General features: G+C 39.1%; 1 protein-coding gene across 3 annotated transcripts in view; it reads left to right on the top strand.

The window, feature by feature from the left end:
- The window catches only part of ercc5 (excision repair cross-complementation group 5), a 29,176-nt gene extending 1,787 nt beyond the window's left edge, over positions 1 to 27,389 (top strand). For 2 of the 3 annotated variants that reach the window (XM_078402763.1, XM_078402764.1), the window contains exons 2-16: positions 1,713 to 1,879; positions 3,107 to 3,282; positions 6,366 to 6,481; positions 6,627 to 6,719; positions 9,984 to 10,044; positions 10,843 to 10,986; positions 13,908 to 14,115; positions 14,801 to 15,838; positions 16,845 to 17,140; positions 17,669 to 17,788; positions 20,967 to 21,180; positions 22,680 to 22,824; positions 23,898 to 24,100; positions 25,191 to 25,273; positions 26,791 to 27,389. In XM_078402763.1, coding sequence (XP_078258889.1) covers positions 1,792 to 1,879; positions 3,107 to 3,282; positions 6,366 to 6,481; positions 6,627 to 6,719; positions 9,984 to 10,044; positions 10,843 to 10,986; positions 13,908 to 14,115; positions 14,801 to 15,838; positions 16,845 to 17,140; positions 17,669 to 17,788; positions 20,967 to 21,180; positions 22,680 to 22,824; positions 23,898 to 24,100; positions 25,191 to 25,273; positions 26,791 to 27,351 — 3,546 coding nt within the window. In that variant the 5' untranslated portion in view covers positions 1,713 to 1,791 and the 3' untranslated portion in view covers positions 27,352 to 27,389. The remainder of the gene's footprint in view (positions 1 to 1,712; positions 1,880 to 3,106; positions 3,283 to 6,365; positions 6,482 to 6,626; positions 6,720 to 9,983; positions 10,045 to 10,842; positions 10,987 to 13,907; positions 14,116 to 14,800; positions 15,839 to 16,844; positions 17,141 to 17,668; positions 17,789 to 20,966; positions 21,181 to 22,679; positions 22,825 to 23,897; positions 24,101 to 25,190; positions 25,274 to 26,790) is intronic. The other variant, XM_078402762.1, reaches the window with a different exon arrangement.

The following is a 27,389-nucleotide window of genomic DNA, read 5'->3' as shown; positions in this document are numbered from 1 at the left end:
TAGATTTCCCCCATAATGCCACAAACTGGATATACCCAATTAACATGAAGAATTATTTTTAAAACCTTGACTAGATTACACCAAAATATTCTCCACATAGGCGTGCAAGACAATGTCAGATAATTGCTCTTGGGTGATCTTTTGACCTGATAACAGCCTGTACCCTACTTTCATTCCAAAGCTGGTATGGTAGCAGATGGAACTATAGGTCATTAAATTAAGTCACTTTTGGTGAGGGGAATAAAAAATAGATTATTTTTTAATGAAAGGAATTTAGTCAATGTTGGTGTACAGGGGATTTTATTGTGAAGATAGACACAAAAAGCTGGAGTAACTCAGCAGGTCAGACAGCATCTCCGGAGAAAAGGAATAGGTGATGTTTCGGATCGAGACTCTTCTTCAGACTGAGACTCAGGGGAAAGGGAACCAAGAGATATAAACAGTAATGTGGAGAGATATAGAACAAATCAATGAAAGATATGCAAAAAAATGAACGATAATAAAGGAAACAGGCCATTGTTAGCTGTATGCTTGTTGAGAACGAGTACAGGCAATGAGACTCAACAAGACGACTTTCTAGCTGGTATGACTTGGATGATTTCCCCCCACTTCGTACGCACTCCACTTTAACCCTGCTCTCGTCACCTAGTTCCTATCCATTTTCATCCTTCTGCCAAACAATGCTGCTCATTTGAATCCACTTATGCCAGTTTGTTGCCCACTCCATTTATTCACAAAATGCTGGAGTAACTCAGCAGGCCAGGCAGTATCTCGGGAGAGAAGGCATGGGTGACGTTTCGGGTCGAGACCCTTCTTCAGATGTACCAGCATCTGCAGTTATTTTCTTATACTACTTGTTGCCCACTCCATCCCTTCACTTCTCTTAACCGTGCTTTCTCCCCCTAACTCGATCAATTTCAAGAAATGACTTTACCCGAAACAACATTTGTCCATGTCTCTCCACAGATGCGGCCTGGCCTCCTGAGTTCCTCCTTTGTTTTTTTTTGCTTGGAATGCAAGTTGCCCTGTTGCAATGATACAGGTGTGTGGGGAACCAACATTTGGAATGAATGCATTTGCACATCTTTATGTGAAACACGGGATATTTTGATTTGTAGGCCATGCCATGTTGATTCTCTGGAGCTCCTGTGTTTTGGTGTTTGTACCGTGAGGAGGGATTGATTAAGGTTGACATATTCATTGGAGTTTACCACATGCAAGCAAGTAATGCATGACAAAGTAAATGGTTACAGACTTTTATTAAAGTGTTTAGAACATGGATATCTTGTCAAAGAATGTACTCAGAATATTGTAAATGTTTGCAATTCAGCTCCCTGTATGGTCACTTGGTGACACTGTACAGCTATCCATAGCCCACTAACCAGCTTGTCAATTTTTTACTACAAGCCCATGAATGCTTACAAAACATGCTACTTTTATGAAGAATCTTTTTGAAGGACGCTTGCTCAGAATGTGAGCTCTTTTTAAATTGGGGATAGGTCCATTTAAATTGTAGTTAATCATATTTTTAAAGCACCTGTGATTTTTTTTAAATGTAACTTTTCATGTTTGCAAGACCAAATGATTTTAAATAGTTCTGTGATAATTGTTCAAGATCAATTTATCACTACATTAAACTATCTGGAAGCTTGTAACTGTCTCATAAAATTATCAGTATTCTAATCAACTCCAAACCTCTCTTGCTTTTGCAGTTGCAGTGTTTTCCTTTCATGATGAACTATAAATTGTAATTTTTATCTCCTGGACACGGAAGCAACTTTTTGCAGCATTATGGGAGTTCAGGGACTGTGGAAGCTGTTGGAGTGTACTGGACAACCAACTAGACCAGAAACTCTTGAAGGAAAAATACTTGCTGTCGGTATCCTTTACTTCCTTACTCAAGTTGTTTCAAGGTCAGTTTATTGTCACATGTACCAACTACAGTGAAATTTGAGTTACCATACAACCATACTAAGTGAAAAGCAACAAGACACACAATCACATAAAAGTTAACATAAGTTAGGCCGCAGTGGGGACGGAGATACAATACGGAAAATAATCGCATCTCCGTCGCATCTCCCCCCTCCCCCCACATAAAACAAACCAAGGAATACTAAAACATACTTTTAACACATTAACAAATACCAAAAAGAAGAAAGGACAGACTGTTGGCAAGGCTCCCACTGCCAGTGGCGCCGCCCGGTGTTGTAAGGAGAGCCTCCCGTGCCACCCTCACTACACGTTCTGAGTCGAGAGGGTTGCATTCTTAGAAAATGGCCCATATCGCAATTTTACATACTGCAAAGCCATATCATTTGTGCATGTGTTAAGAAACAGGAATTGAAATAAAATGTTCTTTTATTAACTTTCATAAAAGACCCGCAAGAGCCAGTTTTATTCCAGTGGGTCAAAGGGCCTGTTTCCGCGTGGTATCTAAGCTAAAAATTAATATTTTTGCTGTATTTGCAATTGCTTCAGAGAATCACTGTCAGTTACCAGTTAAATACGTATTCATTTTTCTTCAGGCTGAATGGCCCAGAATAATAATCTGACTCAGCTTTCCTATAGTGTTGATAGCATGAAAAACATGAGATGCATTTAGTTTTAATTTCTTATACTTAAATTGTTAATTTGAGTAAGATTATCAGTTGGAAGTAACGCATCTGATTTGATATTGGTTTTGTTCCTTCTACTCTTTCAATCCCTTCTCTGAAGTAAAGGATGGAGGGTTGAAAACCAGTATAAAGAGGATGGGGACGTTTAATATGCAGCCAACAACAGGCAGGGTTTAAATTAATTTATAAAAATATTTTCATTCATGTACTTTCTCGGTGATAAAGGATGCTGCTTGTAATGCATTATTTGTTAGAATTTGTCACATTTTTAATAAGATCTAAATAATTTCACTTGGTCTAGCTAACCAGGCTTGAAAGTAGTATGTGTTACACTAAATGGATTTCAGGATAATGTTGGATTTTTTTTTTAAATTATTTTTTTTGAAGTGTGTTGCTATGATTAATGCTTTCCTAAGTGAATGTGAATAGTAATGTTACTTTATTTAATATTATTTAAGCTTTACTACTTTTTCTTAACCAATTATTACAAGATATTAGTATTTGGTTAAACCAGGCTGTGAAGGGAGCGCGAGATCGCCATGGTAATTCTATACCAAATGCTCATCTTTTGATTTTGCTCCATCGACTTTGTAAATTGTTGTTTTATCGAATACGACCATTGATTGTTTTTGACGGAAAGATGCCACTACTGAAGAAGCAAACTTTGGTAAGTGTTGTCTAATACCAATAAACTGCTTTGGATAGCTTAATAAAACGTTTTAACTAATTGAATTTATACTCTCACTTCGTCTTGTATTGAACCCTATCACTGTACCATAATTGGTACATGTGATAATAAAAGACCTTTGAATCCTCTCGAAAAAGAGTGAACATAAAATATCTTTTACGTGCAGAACTTAGGATCCTATTTGATTTCACTTAAGAAAGAAGTTATAGTACAAAATCAACCATATATAGCAATATATATCAGTGATCATGATCTACGACTCTGCTATTGGTCTGCAGGAATCAGTCAACTTTAAGAAAGGTATCTTTTTATGACAGGTGTATAAGAAGTATTGAGAACCCCTTATAAATATGGTTTAATTTTTTTTAAATAAAAAAAAGATTGATGCTTTGTATGTCATTTACTTTCATTGGTATTGAAATGTGAAATAAAGATGTGGAATGATAGATTGTACTTTTTGCTATCCATTGCTTCTAGAACATCAGTTATGACACTTTTGTGTCAAAATGTTGCTCTTGATTATTCAGGACTTTGTGTTTTTGAGGAAAACAGCAGACTTGGAAGGTTCTTTAATATGCTTGAATTTGAACTGCTGTTGATGACTGCAACTTGCTTTCTGGAAAGGTTTCATTTTGAGCTTCTGTATCAAAGTACAGAATATAGGAATAGGAAGAAGTATGGCCCGACCCTTGGGAGCCGCCACAGTACTATATATACTCCTAGCAGGAGTATGTTTCCAAGTTTTCTAAATAATCTATTAAGATTTTCTTGCACGTTCGATCACAAATGCCATTTTGCAATATTTGGTGTTTATGTTATTGTAAAAGAAAAATATGTTGGTCTAATATTATTTTAAAATATTAGCTCGAAGGTAATTATTCACAAAATGCTGGAGTAACTCAGCAGGTCAGGCAGCATCTCAGGAGAGAAGGAATGGGTGACGTTTCAGGTCAAGACCCTTCTTCAGACTGATGTCAGGGGGGCGGGACAAAGGAAGGATATAGGTGGAGACAGGAAGACTGGGAGATCTGGGAAGGGGAGGGGAAGAGAGGGACAGAGGAACTATCTAAAGTTGGAGAAGTCAATGTTCATACCGCTGGGCTGCAAGCTGCCCAGGCGAAATATGAGGTGTTCCTCCAATTTCCGATGGGCCTCACTATGGCACTGGAGGAGGCCCATGACAGAAAGGTCAGAGTGGGAGGGGGAGTTGAAGTGCTCAGCCTCTGGGAGATCAGGTTGGTTAAGGCGGACTGAGCGAAGGTGTTGAGTGAAGCGATCGCCGAGCCTGCATTTGGTTTCGCCAAATATTAGCTGTTTGGTCTCCCACGACATCACTTGCAGAGAATAAAAGATTAGTTCAATCTTCTTGTATAGCACACTTATGGAGAATAAAGGACCAGCACAAGCACTTTGCTTTAGTCAATAGACAATAGACAATAGGTGCAGGAGAAGGCCATTCGGCCCTTCGAGCCAGCACCGCCATTCAATGTGATCATGGCTGATCATTCTCAATCAGTACCCCATTCCTGCCTTCTCCCCATACCCCCTGACTCCGCTATCCTTAAGAGCTCTATCTAGCTCTCTCTTGAATGTAGAGAATTCCACAGATTCACAACTCTCTGACTAAAAAAGTTTTTCCTCATCTCTGTTCTAAACGGCCTACCCCTTATTCTTAAACTGTGGCCCCTGGTTCTGGACTCCCCCAACATTGGGAACATGTTTCCTGCCTCTAACGTGTCCAACCCCTTAATAATCTTATACGTTTCGATAAGATCCCCTCTCATCCTTCTAAATTCCAGTGTATACAAACCTAGTCGCTCCAGTCTTTCAACATATACGACAGTCCCGCCATTCCGGGAATTAACCTAGTAAACCTACACTGCACACCCTCTATAGCAAGAATATCCTTCCTCAAATTTGGAGACCAAAACTGCACACAGTACTCCAGGTGCAGTCTCACTAGGGCCCTGTACAACTGCAGAAGGACCTCTTTGCTCCTATACTCAACTCCTCTTGTTATGAAGGCCAACATTCCATTGGCTTTCTTCACTGCCTGCATGCTTCCTTTCAGTGACTGATGCACTAAGACACCCAGATCACATTGTACGTCCCCTTTTCCTAACTTGACACCATTCAGATAATAATCTGCCTTCCTATTCTTACCACCAAAGTGGATAACCTCACACTTATCTACATTAAACTGCATCTGCCATGCATCTGCCCACTCACACAACCTGTCCAAGTCACCCTGCAACCTCATAGCATCTTCCTCACAGTTCACACTGCCACCTAGCTTTGTATCATCGGCAAATTTGCTAATGGTACTTTTAATCCCTTCATCCAAGTCATTGATGTATATTGTAAATAGCTGCGGTCCCAACACCGAGCCTTGCAGTACCCCACTAGTCACTGCCTGCCATTCTGAAAGGGACCCATTTATCCCCACTCTTTGCTTTGTCAACCAACTTTCTATCCATGTCAGTACCCTACCTCCAATACCATGTGCTCTAATTTTGCCCACCAATCTCCTATGTGGGACCTTGTCGAAGGCTTTCTGAAAGTCGAGGTACACCACATCCACCGGCTCTCCCCTGTCAATTTTCCTAGTTACATCCTCAAAAAATTCCAGTAGATTAGTCAAGCACGATTTCCCCTTCGTAAATCCATGCTGACTCTGAACGATCAGTACATATTATTCGTATCATGTATTTACTCATGACTGTCTAGCTTTGGTTAGAGTGGAAATCTTTTCCTGCTGATAAGCTGGATGTGACAAAATTGCTGCACGACTGTCATTGCTTGTGGCAGTTATCCATGTTTCCATGATGTGTGAGAATAGGAATTTATAATCGGAGAAGATAACAAACATTAAAACAATTTTAGATATAAGATTTACATTACATCATGGATAGCATGCTTTTGACTCTGATGTTTACCAATTATTCCTACAGTTCTCTTGCCAAAGTAGAGGTCATTGTAATGAGACTTTAATTATTCAGAATTTGTACATACTTGATGTTGATACTTGATGTTGATTAAACTGAAGTTATTATCTATATCAGGAAAATAGATGGAAGAGAAAGGAGCTGGCAGTTCAAGACACAAAGAAAACTACAGACAAGCTGTTGAAAACTTTTCTGAAGAGGCTTGCCTTAAAAGCTGCAACAGGAGGCAAAAGGCTGGTAACATACTTAAAATTTGGGATTGTTTTGATTTCAACAGTAAATAAATGTAGATCAACTTTTCTTTCATTAACAACCTTGAAAATATTCTTGTTGGAGTTTAGTTTCTGAGAACCACTTTACTATTTTTCTTGTCAACAGTGATGACAACATGCCCAGTCTCTCTCAGGTGAAGAGAGGAGAAACTGATGATATTTTTATACTGCCTTCCTTGGAACAGAAAGAGGAAAACAGGTTTGTTTTTTTATCTTGGTTGGAGTTGTTTCATTGTTGAAATCCATATTATATAATGCATAATATGTGTATACATAAAAATATGAAAGCAATACATTGTGATGCATAATCATAGTTGAAAGGCTGTAAGCAAATAGACTTCCAGCAAGTGGGGGATTTTAAAAGTGAGATCAAGGCCAGCATATTCCTGCCAGAGTGAAGGGCAAGGCTGGCAGGGAACCATGACCGATGAAGGATATTGAGATTCTGGTCAGGCTAAAGAAAGGAGGTAAATGTCAGATATGGATAGTTGGACTCAAGAGAATCCCTTGAGGGTAATAGAAGTAGGAGTACTCAAGAGGAAGATTGGGAGAGCAAAAAATGGACGAAAGGCAGTATTGGCAACTAAGGTAGTAAGACTTAAAGATTACATTAAGTGTATTGAGACCAAAAGGGTAATTATAGAGAGTGTATTGAGCCTTTAAGGATCCAAAGACGTACAGGTATATAGGTTAATTGGCTGTACAGGTATGTAGGTTAATTGGCTGGGTAAATGTAAAAATTGTCCCTAGTGGGTGTAGGATAGTCTTAATGTACGGGGATCACTGGGCGGCACAGACTTGGAGGGCCGAAAAGGCCTGTTTCCGGCTGTATATATATGATATGATATGATGATATGATAATATCATTATGTGTGTAACCACAGGAGATGATCGGGATCTTAAATGATTATTATCATTATCTACTTTGAGAAAGACAGGGGAATTCGGGGAAGAGAATAGTGATGTCTTTAAACATCTACAGATAAAGAGATGTTGGCAGTATTAAAATGCAAAAAGGTGGATGGATTCTCAGGGCCTGACCAAGTATGGGAAGCTGATTAAGAGGTTTCTGGGGTCCTAGCAGAGATATTTATATCATCGTTAGCCACGATTGAGGTCTCGTATGAAGACAGGAGAGTGGCTGATTTTGGTCCTTTATTTAAGAAGGGCCACAAGAACAAGCCAGGAACTAATGGCAGGTGAGCCTAACTTAAGTTGTGAGCAAGTAACTGGAGGAGATTCTGAGAGACGGGATTTACCTGCATTTAGAAAGGCAGATTAGAGACAGACAGCATGGTTTTATTTGTGGGAAATTGTGCCTTGTGAATTTGACTGAAGGGGTGTGGACGAGAGTGTTGCCTCTATGGATTTCAGCAAAGCCTACATTAACAATATGGATGACAATGTGGTTGGTATGGTTAGTAAGTTTGTGGAAGACACCAAAATTGGCTGTACAACGGACAGCGAGAAAGGTTATCTAAAATCACAACAGAATCTAGTTGAACTGGGGAATTGGGTCAAGGAACGGGAGATGGAATAACTCGTACAAGTGCAAAGTGTTGCATTTTGGTCAATTAAACCAGCGTGGGACTTGCACAATAAACATCTGGGCCCTGGAGAGTGTTGTAGAGCATAAGAAATCTGGTGGCACGTGTACAGAGCTCCCTAAAAGTTGTGACATGGGTAAATAGGATGGTGAGGACGGTGTTTAGCACACCTATCTTTGTCATAAAGCATGGAGTACACAAGTTAGAATGTCATGATACAGCTGTGTAGCTGCTCCTGGAATATTGTGTGCAGTTCTAGTCACGTAGCTGTAGCAAGAATGTAATCAATCTGGAAAGGGTGCAGAAAACTTACACTAGGTTGTTTCCAGGACCAGGAGGTTTAGACTCATATGCACAGAAACAGATCCTTCAGCCTAACTCGTCAAAGCCAATTTAAGGTGCTCATCTAAACTAATCTCATTTGCCCCATTGGGCCATATCCCTCTAAACTTTTGCTATCCACGTACCTGTCAAAATGTCTTTTAAATTTTGTTATTGTTCCTGCCTCAACCACTTTCAAAAACAGCTTTGATATGAACCAAAACCTTAATCTCAGTAGTGCAGTACAAACTCATTGTCTTTCCTGCGTGATGTTAACTTAGGTTGATCTTTTGGTGCCTCCTATAACTGTTGGAATTTGTTTTTATTAGGTGATAGGCAAACAGGCTTGTGTTATCCTCCAAGTGAGGAGTTGAGTATGATAATGGAAGCTCTTGACCCTTGATCAGTAGACGTTCCCCAGTACTGATGATCTAGGCAACTGGCATGACTTGATGCGGCAGGGCTACTGATTGGCAAGAGTCCTCATCCACGGAACAGGGACTCCAGATTGAGAATCATGAACCGATGAGGGAGAGGTTAGTGGGGTTCGTCTGGGTCAGTGAAACGCCATGTACAGACAGGGTGGTCTGACTCATGAAATTCTATGAATGGGCAGAGTACAATTCAATGAGACCCAAGTAAGGATGGGCCATCTTGTCAGGGGGACTCTGGGAATGGATAGTGTATCTGGCAATGTGAGATCTTGGAAATAAACAGTGGTATCTGGCTTACTCTGTCCTTAGGAGTGGCCACAAAGACCTAGCTCAGTGGAACCCTGCGATTGTGGGGCTGGTGGAATTGAGGGTTGGCTGGGTCCATGAGATCTTTTGATCTGTTATTGTTAGGTCTGTATTAACATATTTTGGACTTAACATGTCTACCCAAGCCCTCGGGTACAGTGATTACTCCAGTGAATGGATTACTTAGAAAAATGTGGTATGATTTATTGGCATCTTCAGCAATAGGTATTTCCTGATAAGTTCATAGCTTATGCTGAGTTGAACTCCTGTCAAAGAAACTTTGGTGAATTAATGAAGTGCGTTTTCTAGTTGGTGCCTCCTATAATCATTCTATCCATAATCATAATCGTACTTTATTAGCCTGTTTTGCAACATACGAGGAATTTGATTTGCCCTACAGTCATACCACTAAAGAACAACAAGAAACCCAAATCATTTTTTAACATGAACATCCACCACAGCGACTCCCCACATTCCTATTCCCAGCACTGATTCAATTTGGGCAGATGAATTTGATATCAATCAAGTAGGCAGCTTGGCTCAGGACTTTTAGTCATAACTTGTGCCTTGCATATGATAGAAAAGCTTTGGGGAATCAACTTGTGGTTCATGCTCCCTTTCTTGACATTAATTCTGACCAGGACTTTGCTAGGATCAGGAGTATTCCCAGCCCACAAGATAATGGGAGACACAACTCCAGAATTGGAACATTTATCTACCAGATTTACCATCCCAATCCAATGGAGACAGCAGTATTTTTAAAATTTTGCATAATGTTTTGTATTTGCAATGTTAAAGTTATACTAGTCTATTAGTACTATTGATGTACAACTCAGAGTAATTCTTCACTTTTAGCTCAGATGAAGAGGCAGAGAAGGAATGGAAAGAGCGGATGAAGAATGAAAAGTTATTGCAGGTGATTTGATATCTTTATCTTCCTTGAAACAATTGCTCCATGTTTTAGAGAAATAAATTATGTTTTTTTTATCATAATAAACTGATATAAAGCTTGCTTTCGAACAATTGCAAAGCCAGCAAAAAATGGGCCTAGGTGTGATAGAAAATGAAAATCAGAAAACAACAGATGATAGCAATCTGAATTAAAAACAGAAAATAGGTCGGGCAGCATCTGTACAAGTGAAAACAGAGCTAATATCAGGTCAAAGGGTCTTTGGCCAAAATATTAACTCTGTTTCTCTTTCTAGTTAGCTCCCTGGCCTATAAAGAACTGTGATTGGAAGAATGAGAGGATAAAATAATCGGTGGGATACAATGCAGACAAATGCAGAACCAAAAGGTGGGTCAGAAGAAGTGTTACTGGCTATAACAAAGCAGAAGGGAGATAAAGCATAATGTGTGGTGGAAGGAAATATTGGTAGACCTGAAAACAGTTAGCCAGCCGTATCATGTACTGCCCTCCAATTTCTTTCTGTACACAAATCACCAATTCCACATGTTTTCAAATATTTCATTGGATTTTAATCCTGAACCTAAAAAAAAATTGGAAAGCTGCAAAATAGCAGGAGCCATATACAGAATGTGCCCTTAACTAGTTAATGCAGATGCAACTATTTATGCTGCTTTTTACAAAAAAGACCCCTGATTCCTTGATTAAATTATATGTTGTCAAGGCTAATCAGATGTTACCTGAATCTTTACTGAAATGATAATCAACAAATCATCCTTTTTTTATGTTTTCGAATTTCATTTTCAGAATGAATTTTTTGAGAATCCTAATTCTGTAGATATTGATTCAGAAGACTTTGCAAGTTTATCTCCAGAGGTGAGGCATGAAATCTTGACAGACCTCAAAGAATTTACTAAGCGTCGAAGAAGTTTATTGGAACCTATGCCTCAGGTAAGCTGATTTATTTGTGCCTATGGTGTAGAAAAAGGCTACATTAAGATTTATTCAGTGATTAGTTTATCCGTTTATACTTAAAAATGAAGCCTGTCAACCTTATGAATTATTCTATAAACCAGTTATACTCTTACATAGCAACATAGAAAATAGGTGCAGGAGTAGGCCATTCGGCCCTTCGAGCCTGCACCGCCATTCAATATGATCATGGCTGATCATCCAGCTCAGTAACCTGTCCCTGCCTTCTCTCCATACCCCCTGATCCCTTTAGCCACAAGGGCCACATCTAACTCCCTCTTAAATATAACCAATGAACTGGCCTCAACTACCTTCTGTGGCAGAGAATTCCACAGACTCACCACTCTCTGTGTGAAGAAATGTTTTCTCATCTCGGTCCTTATCCTTAAGCTGTGACCCCTGGTTCTGGACTTCCCCAACATTGGGAACAATCTTCCCACATCTAGCCTCTCCAACCCCTTAAGAATTTTATATGTTTCTATAAGATCCCCCCTCAGACTTCTAAATTCCAGCGAGTATAAGCCTAGTCTATCCAGTCTTTCTTCATATGAAAGTCCTGCCATCCCAGGGATCAATCTGGTGAACCTTCTCTGTACTCCCTCTAAGGCTAGAATGTCTTTCCTCAGATTAGGAGACCAAAACTGTACACAATACTCCAGATGCGGTCTCACCAAGCCCCTGTACAACTGCAGCAGAACCTCCCTGCTCCTATACTCAAATCCTCTTGCTATGAATGCTAACATACCATTCGCTTTCTTCACTGCCTGCTGCACCTGCACGCTTGCTTTCAATGACTGGTGCACCATGACACCCAGGTCACGTTGCATCTCCCCTTTTCGTAATTGGCCACCATTCAGGTAATACTCTGCATCCCTGTTCTTGCCGCCAAAGTGGATAACCTCACATTTATCCACATTATATTGCATCTGCCATGCATTTGCCCACTCTCCTAATCTATCCAAGTCACTCTGCAGCCTCCTAGCATCCTCCTCGCAGCTAACACTGCCACCCAGCTTCGTGACATCCGCAAACTTAGAGATATTGCATTCAATTCCCTCGTCCAAATCATTAAACCCAGCTCATATTATTTTTGTAGTAATTGGTTTACAGTTATTCATCTTTACTGTGTGTCACCAAACCTCAGTAACACAAATTATGCCAGCTGTTAAGGGATGTTTGCATCAGACTAATGACACCTAACCGGCAATGAAAGAAGCTGGAGAAATCCAGATTGTAAAATTGTGTTTTTGTTTCCCAGCCTGTGCTTTCCATTGACTTTTTCATGGTTTTGCAACTTCAGTTCCGTATAGTTTATTGTCACGTGCACCAAGGTACAGTGAAAAGCTTTTGGTGCTCTTGGTGCGCAAGGTTTCTTCAAAAATACTTGGATTGATACCTTCTAATAATTAGATAATCTGGATTTTACCCTGCCTGTACAAACAAGCCCCTAAAACTTAAATGCAATACCAAATTGTATATAATCAGCAGATTTTCAATTTTGGTCAGCAAAGTTATCTTGCTCACTGAGAGGCTGCACTCTCAAACAATTTTACAATTTATCTAGAAATGTTGTTACTGGTAAATGGCTATGAGATGGTTGAAAGTTTTACGTTCTTAAGAGCAAATAGCACCAGCAACCTGTCCTGGACCACCCATATCGAAGCAATGGCCAAGAAAGCACACCAAAGCCTTTAATTCCTTGGAAGGCTTAGGGAATTGGGCATATCCCCAACAACTCACACCAATTTCGGCAGATGCGACATGGAAAACATTTTATTTGGATGCTTCACAGCATGGTTTAGGAACAGCTCCATCCAAGACTGCATTAAATTGCAGAGAATTGTGTACGCAGCCAAGACCATCGCACAAACACTTCACACTGCCTCGACAAGGCCACCAGCATAATCAAGGTCGAGTCTTACCCGGTCACTCCCTCTTCTCCCCTCTCCCATCAGGCAAGAGGTACATATGTTTGAAAACGCACACATCCAAATTCAGGGGCAGTTTCTTCCCAGCTGTTATCAAACAACTGAACCATCCTATCCACAACTAGAGGACAGTTCTGAACTACTATCTACCTCACTGAAGACTATCTTTAATCTGACTTTACTGGACTTTTATCTTGTACTAGATGTTATTCCTTTATCATGTGTCTGTACACTGGATGGATTGTAATCATGTGTCGTCTTTCCGCTAACTGGTTAGCTTGCAACAAAAGCTAAAAAACACTGCACTTCGGTGCTGGTGACAATGAACATAACTAACTGCTAACTAACTAGATAATTTCCATTCCTTCTATGTTATCTTTTGAACACCTCGATATAATTTTTTTGTATGCACCATTTTTTCCAGAAATTTAATAGATATTTTACAATGAGAACATTTTTCATTTACATGGCCTTTACAGAATAGTTGCTGTATTACCTTTCTGGAAACAGGAGGAAAAAAATATTTTGGTATGCTGATTGTAGACCTACCAAAGCAATAAGAGTGTAGGAAGGAACTGTGGATGCTGGTTTACACCAAAGATAGACACAAAATGCTGGAGTAACTCAGCAATGCTGGCGTAACTCAGGCAGCATCTTTGGAGAGAAGGAATGGTAGATGTTTCGGGTGGAGACCCTTCTTCAGACTGAGGGACTCAGGGGAGAGGGAAACTACAGATTTGGAAGGCTTTCAAAGAGCATGTAAGGTGTGAAAAGGACAGATCAAAGCAGACGATGATCAAGGAAATGTAGAATGGTGCCGAGCTTGCAGAATGCATTGCAACAAAGTACTTTTAAATATAGTGAATAATTCTTGATTATTTAGCACATAATTAATATATGGATTTTTAAGGGGGAATAATCTTCAAATCAGAATGTTTAAACACATTTATCATCTTGTGCTTACTTCTATAGGAGTCAACTAATTTTTCTCAGTACCAGTTATCTGGCTTGCTTAAACGCAACAGACTTAACCAGCATATTCAAGGTGTTCAGAAAGAGATGAACAAACAATTCTGTGGAGAAATCCAAATGGAGTATGATAGTGAAGGGGGATTCATTAAGGATATGGAATCCAAACGGCTTGTATCAGAGGATGCTTCACACTACATTCTGATAAAAGGTACAGAGAATGTAATGAAACAAATGATTTCCCACGTATCAATAATGTTCTGTTTCATTTAACTTATTTTAATGTCAATTAGCTCTTTCATTAAAGCCTTTAATAGTTTCCCCAAGTAAAAACATTTTGCTGCTTCTGTACTGTATCGATAAAAGAAAATTGGGATCTGAACAGTTTTATCAGTGAATGTACTTAAACATAATAAGGAAATGTCAGCTTTTTATTATCCCCTCCCCCCTCCTATTCTCTACCATATTTTTTTGCAGCAAAATCTATGCATATGTCAACATGTATAAAAATTTATACACAAGGAAAAAGTGCTAATATTTGAAATGATGACTCACTTACATGTATACAAATTACTGGGTAAACGCACATCTGCGTTTTTCATTATAGATATTTTCAAATCTACTACCAAGATGGATAACCTCACATTTATCCACATTAAACTGCATCTGCCCACTCACACAACCTGTCCAAGTCACCCTGCATCCACATAGCATCCTCGCAGTTCACGCTGCCACCCAACTTTGTGTCATTCGCAATACTACCAATATAGGTCATTATTTAAAGATAATGTTAATGGGTGATAACTGACTGCATTATTATTTAATTTTTTTAAATGTGTTTGGCAGAAAAAACTAAATGGAACATACCCAATTTCAAATATTAATTTAACTTGCAGGAGTCCAGCTGAAAAATAGTGAAGATGCAGACACCAATGAACAAAATCCACCAGAGAAAATTATTAATTCCACTGCCACAGAAGCACCCTCAAACTCTGGTTGGGAGCCTTTTAAATATTCAAGTCTCACATCACCTCCAACAACCAAAGCTGAGAATGATGATGCTGCTGCAAATGATTGTCCTTCTCCGCGGACAATGATGGCTATTGAAGCTGCCATGTTAGAAAGCAGCTCAGATGACGGGATCGAGCCTGGAGAAGATAAATTATTTCTACCTGGGTGCAGCAGCACTCTATATTCAGCTGGTGGTACTTCCAAAAATGTAAATATGTCACCAAGGACACATCGAGCCATCCAGCAAGCTTTAGAAGAAATTGAAGTGACAAACATTGCAAAGAGGGACCAAGAAAATGAATACATCAATACTACCAAACAACTCGTCAGATGCTTAAGCTCAGATAATGAGCATGAAGATCAAAAAGTATTTGGCAGTGATTGCGAGCTGCTTGAATTACCATTTAGTTCAAAGACCACTCAAGGGAAATCTGTAAGACCTGGAAATGATCAAAATTGCAATATGCAAGCTAAACTTCCTGCAGCTACAAAATCTCCACCCGTCAGTGCAACCGAACAAGATAATGATGATGCAACCAGAGATATAATGCGAGAGATTATTGAAAAACAGAAAATAGAACAGATAAATATTCAAACTTCTGAATTTGTGCAGGAAACTGAAAATGATGCTGAGTTGCACTTGGACAGTAACATCAGGAAATGTATTCATCCTCTTGAAACAGTTAAGTTCCTAGAAAATAGCAATACAGATAGTGGAACTATTCCAAGCGTACAGCAACCTTTATTTTCTCCCACTCTGGGCATTCAATCTGTGGACAATATAAAAATGTCTCCCCAGGCACAGATAAAAGGGGAACTGGAGTTCAAACGTTTTTCTTCTGAAAAAGATAAACGAGCCTCGGTAGAAGAATCCATTAGAAACCAGAATTCTGCGAAAGATGAAGATCAGAGTGACTCTGAGGGTAATTTTTTTTCTAACCAAGTAAACTACATAAAGTGTTATGGGAACATAATAAAAGGGAACTGCAGATGCTGGTTAATACCAAAGATAAACACCAATTGTTGGAGTAACTCAGTGGGTCAGGCAGCATCTCTGGAGAAAATGGATGGGTAATGTTTTGGGGCAGGACTCTTCATTGTCAATTGTTAAGGGATGTTGTGAGGGAGAAAGAAGAGAAGAGGAGCATGCTCTATCAATAAAATATTCCTGTAATCTCTCAACGTGGTAATTGAAATTTTGCTTTCTGTTACTATTACCACTGAAGTAGTAATTTACATCAATAATATACTGCTGCTCATCCCTATGAGTTTGTGGCTTGGTCAATTTAGTGATACAATGTGGATTAAACAACTTGTTTCTAAACTAATTTTATATATTGGGTAATTTTGCAAAAGATGGTAAATAATCAGTCACCCTTGCATTGTTATTTTCTAACTTTTGTGGTTCAAAGGCATCTCGTTTGTGATCCTTTAGAGGCTCTCCTGCGTCTTCTTCCAAAAACTACCGAGTCATAGAGTACATAGAACAGAAACAGTCCCTTCAGCCCACCTTGTTCATGTTGACCAAGGTATCTGCTTAAGCCCATTTGTCTGCATTTGGCCCACATCCATCTAAACCTGTCCTATCCTGTCTTCCAAAAATATTTAAATCTCTAAAATGTCAACCTTCAGCCTCCTTCACTCCAGCAAGAAGGGTCCCAATTTATCCATTTTCTTCTTCTAACTCATGCTCTCTGGCAATAACCTTTTCAATCTATTATGCACCTTCTCCAGCATAACCACATCCTTCGATTGGAACTATGCAACCTGACAACCTGCATTGGTTTAACTTCCCAAAATGCATCACTTTGCACTTGTCTGAGTAAAATTGTAGGAATAATGTGAAATCTATTAGGCTCAGTTAATTGTGTTTTTTGTTACCTTTTACCATATTGTGTCCCAGAAATTGATACTTGTTTTAATGTCCAGATAGCTTCATTGAAGTTATTGACACCAATGAAGCACCAATGCAAAATGAGCTCTTTCCACACGATATCTTCAAGCCTTTGAATCCTATGACTAAATCGATACTACTGCCTGATGACAATGTTCAAGGTACTTTAGAATCTGTACAGACGGTTAACGAGGACCAATCTGCAGTTATCAGTGATCATGCAGAAGAAATTGAGAAAATTGTTCAGCAAAATATGGAAGAAGAACCAGAGCAGCTCAAATGGACAGAAATGGAAGAAAGCACAGCAAATGAGTGGGGTGAACTAAATCAGGTAAAGTTGAATAATTCTTCATATTTTTAACATTTTATTAGACTAAAGTCCCTTTAAATTGGTCACAAACCATTTCTAGTAGGATCTGGAACATGCACAAATAATATTAAGTAAAAACCAAACTGCCGGGAGAACTCAGCAGGCCAGGCAGTATCTGTGGAGGGAAAAGGACAGATATAATTTCGGGACAGGAGCTTTTTCCCTCCACAGATGCTCCCTGATCCAATTCAGTTTCAACAGTCATTTGTTTTTTTTACTCACGATTCCAGCATCTGCAGTCACTTGTGTCTCCACAAACATTACTATTCAATTTATCAATTGAATGTAAAAGGTATCATTTGCAGAGTCGCTGTTTGGCCTAGGCCACAATTGCTGTATGCACTGGAAATATTAAAAAAATAGAGCAGTTTATTGACCAAACATTGTTTGTTAAGCAACTTTAAATATCATCTGCAAGTTTATAGTGCAATCTGGGAACAACTTTATTTAATTAAATATAATTAGGATTCTATTTCCTTCTTGGTGCAGGGTGATATAGAAGAACTAGAAAACAGCTTGTTCTTGAAGCAGTCTGACCTACAATCTCAGAAACAACAGCAAGAGCGTGTTGCTGCCACAATCACAGGACAAATGTACTTGGACAGTCAGGTAAAATAACTGATGCACTAGTGATTAATCTGTAAATTGAGTAGTAGATGTTGCTTTTGTAACAATAAATAGGAATATAACAATTATATATTCTTTGCAATATGAAGGATCTTGAATAGTTAACTCTTTTTACTCTCCACCTGACTTGCTAAATATTACCAGCTTTTTCAGGTTTTCTTGCACATGCTGTGTTGCTTCTCATTTGTTTATTTGAAATAGCTCATTGAAATTCGCATCTCCTAAAATCTTTACAGTTTTGCAATATGTCTCCTGTTTCTGCAACAGGCAATCTCCATATTTATCCAATCTAGTTCAATAAAGGGCCCAGATTTTACTAAGAAATGTAACTCGTCACCAGCAAACTGCTTGTTTCTCTTTGCGTAAACATCAGCAGTTTTAGAAAAACTGACAAGATGAGCACAAACGTAAAGCCCAAGCATGCTTACACCTGTGCCTACAGCTGTTTGTCAAAGATTTCAATAGTGAAGTCCAGCAAGGAAGTGCAAAAATTCCAATTATTGGTTGAAAATGCTTTACCTTGGAAAACCTACCTGTGAGCAATTAAGTAATGTTAAATTGCAAGATCCTATTCTTTCCAAACTGCCATTCCTGTCAAAAGTCCTTGAAAAGGCAATTCTAAACCAATTAGTGCCCTACCTACACCAAAACACCATCCTGGAAAGTTTCCAGTCAGGTTTCAGAGCCCACCACAGCACAGAGTCTGCCTTGTTGAAGGTACAAAACGACCTGCTTCTCGCCATCGACACCGGCGACTGTGCAATCCTGCTCCTTCTCGACCTCAGCGCAGCGTTTGACACAGTGGACCACACCATCCTTATTGACCGTCTCCGGTACGCGGTTGGCATTGATGGCACTGCCCTGAGCTGGTTCGCTTCCTACCTCAAAGATAGGAGTTTCGCCATCAACATAGGCAGTTATTCCTCTGCCCCAGCTAGCCTCTCCTGCGGAGTTCCACAAGGCTCCATCCTAGGCCCCATTCTCTTCTCTCTATACATGCTCCCCCTTGGCCAAATCATTCGAAGGCACGGCATTTGAGGAAGGATATTCTTGCTATTGAGGGCGTGCAGCGTAGGTTCACTAGGTTAATTCCCGGAATGGCGGGATTGTCGTATGTTGAAAGGCTGGAGCAATTAGGCTTGTATACACTGGAATTTAGAAGGATGAGGGGGGATCTTATTGAAACATATAAGATAATTAGGGGATTGGACACATTAGAGGCAGGAAACATGTTCCCAATGTTGGGGGAGTCCAGAACAAGGGGCCACAGTTTAAGAATAAGGGGTAGGCCATTTAGAACGGAGATGAGGAAGAACTTTTTCAGTCAGAGAGTGGTGAAGGTGTGGAATTCTCTGCCTCAGAAGGCAGTGGAGGCCAGTTCGTTGGATGCTTTCAAGAGAGAGCTGGATAGAGCTCTTAAGGATAGCGGAGTGAGGGGGTATGGGGAGAAGGCAGGAACGGGTACTGATTGAGAGTGATCAGCCATGATCGCATTGAATGGCGGTGCTGGCTCGAAGGGCTGAATGGCCTACTCCTGCACGTATTGTCTATTGTCTATTTCTTTCCACTGCTATGCCGATGACACTCAGCTTTACCTCCCCCTGAAACCCAACAACCAGTCAAACAGCCTCTTACACTGCCTTGAGGACATAAAATGTTGGATGGCACAGAACTTCCTCCAATTAAACGAGAGCAAGTCTGAGGTCATCCTATTCGGCCCCCCCCCCCCGACTCCATCAAATCGATAACAGGCAGTCTTGGAAGCCTATCCTGCCTAGTCAAACCGCATGTCAAAAACCTCGGCGTGATATTTGACTCTGCATTAAAATTTGACAAGCAAGTCAACGCTGTGGTAAAAGCCAGCTTCTTCCAACTTCGTACCATAACTAAAATCAAACCTTTCCTCCAATTCGACGACACTGAAAAAAATCATTCACGCTTTCATTTCCTCCCGCCTAGACTACTGCAACTCCCTATACACTAGGATCAGCCAATCTTCCCTGTCCCGCCTGCAACTGGTCCAAAACGCCGCAGCGAGGCTCCTGACGGGTACCCGTAAAAGGGACCACATCACGCCGATTCTGGCCTCTCTCCACTGGCTCCCTGTACGGTACAGAATCAACTTCAAGCTCCTCCTATTCACGTATAAAGCCCTAAATGGACATCCCCCCCCCCCCTACATCAAAAATCTTCTAACCCACCTCTCTAACTCCAGGTCCCTCAGGTCGACCGACTTGGGGCTACTCACTATCCCGCGGTCTAGGCTTAAGCTCAGGGGTGACCGCGATTTTGCGGTTGCAGCTCCTAGACTGTGAACAACATCCCTCTCCCCATCAGAACTGCCTCCTCCATCGACTCCTTTAAGTCCAGGCTCAAAACCTATTTCTACTCCCTAGCGTTTGAGGCTCATTGAGGAGGCGCTGTGAACTGTTTTGTATGTGCTGTTATGTTTGCGTGCTACTGTATGTTTCATTTTTTCCTTAGTAACTAATCAGATGTACAGCACTTTGGTCAACGTGGGTTGTTTTTAAATGTGCTATACAAATAAAATTGACTTGACTTGACTTGACTTTTATTGTTTTAAGTTTTTCACTTTGAGTCATTCAACAGTTGGCTATCTACAAAATTAGGGCCATTGTTTCCAGAACCAACTGTTTTCAACAGCCTATCAACTTTTATTATGCACTTATTTTAACATTTAAGCAAAGTGATTTTAAAACATGAGCATGTGGAAAATGCTTTTCAGTTAAATTTTCTGATATCAAATCCAATCTTCCTTGTTAAACTAAGCATTTACCTGCTACTAATTTCATTTTTTAATTGGGAAAATATACTACACCCTAAATATTTTCTGTCAGCATTAATAGATTAATTTAAAAACATTCGCATTTCAGTGTGATCTCTTAGATTTCAGAACTTGACTGATAACTTTGCTGAAAAACAATGCACCAGAAATTTCAATTGCCAGTCCCACAATTGTGTTATTCAGTGATGTAAAGCTGAAAGTTAAAGCTTAAATAATGCCAGAAACTTTCTACAGCACGTAGAAAGGTTTTTGATGGCAAATTTTCAAATTGATAAAAGAGGTGAACTATTGCCAATGTGTTGTGAAGTTTAATTTATTCATAAGCACGCCGATTTGTTTCGGTCTTGTTTATAGGAGCTGTTGCGGCTTCTTGGAATTCCTTATATTATTGCTCCCACGGAGGCAGAAGCGCAATGTGCTTACCTGGATCTGACTGATCAAACCAGTGGAACCATCACTGATGACAGTGATATATGGCTGTTTGGAGCACGTCATGTGTATAAGAATTTCTTCAATCAAGACAAGTATGTGGAATATTACCAGTACGTCCATATTCATAACCAACTTGGTGAGCAAAATCTTTTAGACTTTCTGATCTTTAGGATAGATTTCAGTTACCTGAGGGCCCTGAAATTAATAATCTCCTTTTGCCCACTTTATCAGCATGCTTTTGTGTCTGTTATATGATGAGAGAAGTGTGGAGGAATGGAGAGACTATAGTCGATAGGAGGATACGGGAACTTCCGTTCATGATTCCTCAAGTGTTGTGAGTGTGAAGCAGGATTAACTAATCTACCATTTTCATGTGTTCGGAACTAAAGGGGAAATATGTTGTTTCAGTCTTATCTTACAAAACATTAATGTATGATGAAATGTAATTCTTTATTAATCGTTATTTGAAAAGGGATCCCTTGGGAGAAATTATTGATTCTTTTGAATTGTAAACTGAAAACAAACGTGAGTAAATTATAAAGTAAAAGCACAAAATGCCAGAAAATTTGGCAGGCGGTATTTGTGGATGGATAAACAGTTAATGTTTCATGTTAAAGACTCGACCAGAACTGAGAGAGTTAGAGAGAAAATTAACTTTATTATTGTAAAATTGCAGTGTCCACTATAACCTGGGTCAGTAACCTGCTCAAAAACCACCTAATGTGCTAAGAATAACAAAAGTATCTTGCTATGATTAAATATATTAAACACTCAAACCAGCTAAATTTGTATTTTTTAAAATTATTCAGCAATGTGTTTTTTGAGTTGCCTTAGGTTAGTAGTCCCAACAATAACATTGACATGGATTTTTAATGTGATTAAAATATCCCAAAAAGGCTTACGGGAACTCATCGTCAAATTTGACATTAAACCATGCGTGGTTTTAATTACCACCTAGAGGAGAGGGAAACAAGGCATGCAATGGTTGAAAATAAGAATGCACATAAGAGCTAAATTGGCGAACAGGTAGATTTGTTGAAAACAAGATGAGAATTTAAAAACTGAGACATAAGTCGATGAATATCCTAAAGGGAATAAATTTGGTGCGAGTTAGGATACTGGCAACTGTTTTGAATAGCCCATGTTTGCAGAAGTTAACAGAGTGGGGGCTGGCAAGCTGGACTTTGGAATAATTAAATCTGGAGTTGATGAAGGCCTGGTTTGGCTCTAGCTGATCTGAAGCATTAACAGCATTTCTTCAGCATAATGGAGATGAATGTCTTTGATGGCAAAGATATATAGTCCATATAAAACAAAGTGCTGGAAATACTCAGCAGCATTATTGGAGAGAGAAACTGGTTAACATTTTGGATTGCAGATCAATCATCAGAAGTTGTCATTTCTTTGTTCCCATAAGCTGCCTGACAATGAGTATTTCCAGCACCTGGTCTTCCAGCATCTGCAGTAAAGCAGAAATATATTTTTTCTTGATCTAAACCTCATTCCGAGGATGAAAATGGCACCATGGTTGTGAATTGGTTGGTTCAGCCTCAGGGCTAATTACCAGCATGAAGATTATATCTCTAATTAATACATCATTTACATTCTTCATCAGTAAATGTTCTTGGGTTTCAGGTCTCGATAGACGAAAGCTGATAAATCTTGCCTATTTTCTGGGCAGTGACTACACTGAGGGGATCCCTGGTGTAGGTTACGTAACAGCAATGGAACTGCTGAATGAATTCCTTGGGCCTGGACTGGAGCCACTAATTCACATTCGGTAGGATAGCTTATCATGTGTCATAAATCCTATCCTATTTACTTTTTTTGGTCAATAGAACAGAATAGAATGTGATAAAGCCATTTGACCCTTTAACTTCATTCCTTTAACATTCCACGTAACATTTATCTCACTGTGGAATTTATTAAGTATTTTTAATCTTGTGTGTAATGCATTCCAATAAATTAAGCCCTCTAAATTCTTTTTCTTGAGCTCTCCAAATTTAGTTTGGAAAACTCCAGGTTACTAGATTAACATTGTAATCAGCATTATTCATCCATGTCCACGGTCATTTCAACAGACCCAAAAGTATTCCGTCAAGTATTTCATCATCTATTTCTATATCATTACAAACAAGATTTTGAACCTGCCTAAAATAGAATAGCCTAGAACCAACTGAACAGCCAGCCTTAGACTGTAATAGATATAATTAAAATTCTGATCTTGATCTTTTCAACATGGAATTTTTAGAAATGTTAATCTTGTAAACTAGCACCGATGGAAAATCTTACTATATTGTTTGTAGTCTCATTCTTCACAGCAAATGGCATTCTACCCTTTTTTTAAATTAAACAAATAAATCACTACTGAAAAAAAAGATTTAATGAAGATTGTCCAAATTTTTACAAAAAGGAAACTCCTACAATTCTTTGCTATCTGTTATATGAAATATATTTGCTTTTGCATTTTCTCCTATTTGTATTATGTGGCAGTACTGAAATAATATGATATGACTGCTTGTGGCTTGGGAGCTTTATTTATGTGCTGTGGTCATTGTAAAACTTCAAATTACAAAAAGAAATTGACTTTTTAATATGAACTTTAAATTGTAACTTTATAATTGAATTAATTTGATTCCCATTATGCATATGTGATGCTGTGAATTCAGTGCTTGGGAGTTTTACCCATCCTTAAGTAATGGAATTATGTTAATTATCCAAATGTATATATGACCCAGATTCATGGGATCATTCTGTGAAAAAGCTACATCAACCAAATTCGGCTCGAAGGGCCTATTGTCTATTGTCTATTGTCAAAGAGATAAAACATTCGACTTAATCAATATTTTTCAGGGATTGGTGGACTGAAGCTCAGAAAAATAAAAAGTTACGAGACAATCCTAATGATACAAAAGTGAAGAAAAAACTGCGTTACCTGGACATCAACCCAGGGTTTCCAAATCCAGCTGTGGCAGAAGCCTATCTAAAACCAGTTATAGATGAATCTAAAGGATCACTCTCCTGGGGAAAACCAGACCTGGATGAGATTAGAGAATATCCTTACATATAATGGTTATTTGTGTAGGAAATTAATATACTATGCATTGACCAGATTTGATTTCATTGTTATTCTAGTTATTTGCTAGATGTACTGTTTTCTAGGTTGCATTTGTCAACTGCATAGCAAAAACAAATATGAAAATATAATGTTTCTAGATTTTTTTCCAAGATACAGATGAAAAATATTGGAAGCATAGTTTAACCAGCCCTGGGCATGCAAAACTGATTTCCAGAAGAAATATAGTGTTCAGCCAGCTCCTGTGACGTTTAGACACCACTGGCAAGACTGCCAGAATGATAGGAACTGCAACAGGATAATGTCTGTTTTCAACACATCACACCCTGCAGCTGTTCTTGCACATCCCTATAAATGATTACTTGGTAATGCTCCTTAGTCCACAGTACAAACTTAATCATCATAAGTCTCAGCCATCACAAACATTTCCATTGACGTTTGAAGCTCACTTTAAATGTAATAGCTCAACACTGACAAAATGTGACTGACATCCATCAAGCCCTTGACTTTTCCTCCTATGCCTTCCCCACTGTTTGGAAAGGATACGGTAGAACAGTGGCTAAATTTATAGAACTAATTTCTTGAGGTCTGTATTGGAAATGGATGAGATTCCCACCATAGCAACTGGGGAATTTAAATTCAAATAATTAAATAAATGTAGAGTAAACGGCTAGAACCTGTAATAATGACCATGATATGACCAGACTATAGTAAGAATCAATTTGTATCCTATGTTCTTCTGAGTAGCATATCTTCTGGCCATTATGTCACTCCAGACCCACCACGATATGATCTGAATTGGATCCAGAAATCCCCTAAGTTCAATAGCTGTTTGGGATAAGCAATGAAAACAGTCCCAAGCAGCAGTCCCCACTGTGCCCAAACAGATAAATATAATCCTCATTGATAAATCTAAGGAAAAATGCAGGATTTTTGCTCGGCATGGTCAGGCTGTAGTTTTCTCATGAAGGGGAGCATGCTCAGTCTGATTTATTTGTTGTTTTCAATCACCTTTGAAATATATTTTAAAGTTGTAAAACATTGTTAATTATCTTTAACTGTTGGCAAATTTTGTCAGAGTCGTTTTGGTTGGACTAGGAAGAAGACTGATGACATAATTTTGCCTGTAATGAAGCAACTCAATGCCCACCAGGTATGTCTGGACTGAACAGGAAATGTTTCATTCCAATAAGTCATTCTGGTCAGTAAGAATATTAGGTGCTAATACCTCCCACATAACCTTGGTATACCTATGGTGTCTACAGTTTAATTAATAATACACTTACAATTTATTCCACTTTAAAGTCAGAAATTTGTGGGTTCAAGTTTTATTCCAGAGACTTTTGAACAAAGTTCACTGTGGTCCTGGGGGATCATTACACTATCGAAAGTGTTGCCATTTGGATGGCATTTTAAATGATAGCCTCTTTGATGGAAATATAAGATTCCATGCACTATCCTAACAATAGAAAAGTTAATCTTTGTGTTCTCTCAATCAACATTACTAAAATAGATTATCTGGCTGTTTGCAGAAGCTAGATGTATGAACATTGGCTGGTATAGTTCCCACAGTTGACTTTATTTTGAAAAATATTTCCTTGGCAATAAAGTCCACTGAACTTGCCAAGGTTGTCATAGATGTTTCACAAGTTCAATGAAGCTCAAAAGGATTTGAATATCACAGTGAGTCTGACCAGAGTTCTTTATTGATTGAGTTCTAGTTTCGAATCCAGTGCCGAAGGAAGAGTCCCTGTGTCTGACGACTTCAAATGCAGAGTAGATTCTCTGGTCTTTAATGGATGCAACTGTGAATTTTCTATCACAATTTGAGACATAAGTTCCCACAGGATCCATTGGAAAAAACACACTCCAGCTTTTAAATAAAAATTGAAGCAGCCTCCTCCATAAGCTTTGACATTTTAGAATCAGCTGAACTGTGCACAGCTGAACTGTGGGCCATTCCCAGCCCACAACCAGGCTTGTTTTAGCCTCCCACATACACTTACAAATATAAAAGCCTGAAACAACCTGAGATCAGATGTAAATATATCCTGCCATCCCTGTCTGCATAGATAATGCAGGTTATTTTATCGTTTAATTACATTGTTTAATCTATTTAACTATGTTTTGAAATAACCCACACTATTGAAGACATTCAAACAAAATTCACAAACATTTAAAACCAACTGCAAAGTCAGTTCATGGCATGGTGGCAGTTCATGATGGTATCATTGACAGATCATGATACCAAATACAATCCTGGGAATCACATCTCAGTATGCTGTCCGAGATCTATTCCCATACTGACCCTCTTCATCTTCAGGACTCTCGTCTGGTGGGGTGGGTTGGTTTGTTATGTTGTCTATGTACCTTCTCAATCTCTCCACCCACTTATGTGTTACTCTGGTTCCCACACTAGTTGAAACTAGCAAGTAGCACTAGCAAGTAGTGCAAGTAGCACTAGCAAATCCCATTGCAAAGTAATTGGTAATCCTCCAGTTTTGGTGCAACTCATCCTTTTGTGCAGATCCCACCTGCTCTGCAAGGGATCCCAATTTAATGAATTCTATTTTTTTTTCCAGGAAGCCATTTCTAGCATTCCTACACATGCCACTGCAATTTTAGTTTTTAATTTTCTTGATTATTATAAACATTTAATTTCCTTTGCAGTCACAACCACGTATTGATGCATTCTTCAGAGTGGAACAATATGAGAAGCAAGCAATAAAAAGCCAGAGACTTCGCAGAGCTGTGACTTGTATGTTGAGGAAAGAAGAAACTTCAACACAAACACAAGAAACTGCTGATATACCAGAGGAGAGTAGTAACTCAGCAGAAGAAGCTCAAGACGTTGCCTTGGGAGCCAAAAGCAAATCCACCGATTCCCAAATGAAGTGCAGAAAGAGAAAGCAGCCACAGAAATCCCCAGGAAAGCCACTCGGAGGAGGTTTTATTGGATCGATTCATCTATCTGAAAGGTCAAGTGACTCTGCAGAGGGCGGTTTGGAACATAACACCATAAAATACCGGAAAACCATGAGTTTTGTTAGAAAATCTCCAGAAAAGCAGATGAAAGATAGAAAAGATAAAACCGAAGACAAAAGTGTCTCTTGCAGCAGCAGCTCAAGTGAAGAGAATGATGATAGTCTAGTGACAGCCAAGCCTGTGTTTTCAAAGAAAGGAAGGATGAAAGGTCTTAAAACAAAGCAACAACAGAAATTAAAGAAATAAGTACACAAAATGCTGGAGTAACTCAGCAGGTCAGGCAG

The sequence above is a fragment of the Rhinoraja longicauda genome, chromosome 7, assembly GCF_053455715.1.
Source record: "Rhinoraja longicauda isolate Sanriku21f chromosome 7, sRhiLon1.1, whole genome shotgun sequence".
NCBI classification, from domain to species: Eukaryota; Metazoa; Chordata; class Chondrichthyes; order Rajiformes; family Arhynchobatidae; genus Rhinoraja; species Rhinoraja longicauda.
The sequence above is the reverse complement of the archived record's forward strand: the minus strand, read 5'-3'. Positions and strand labels throughout refer to the sequence as shown.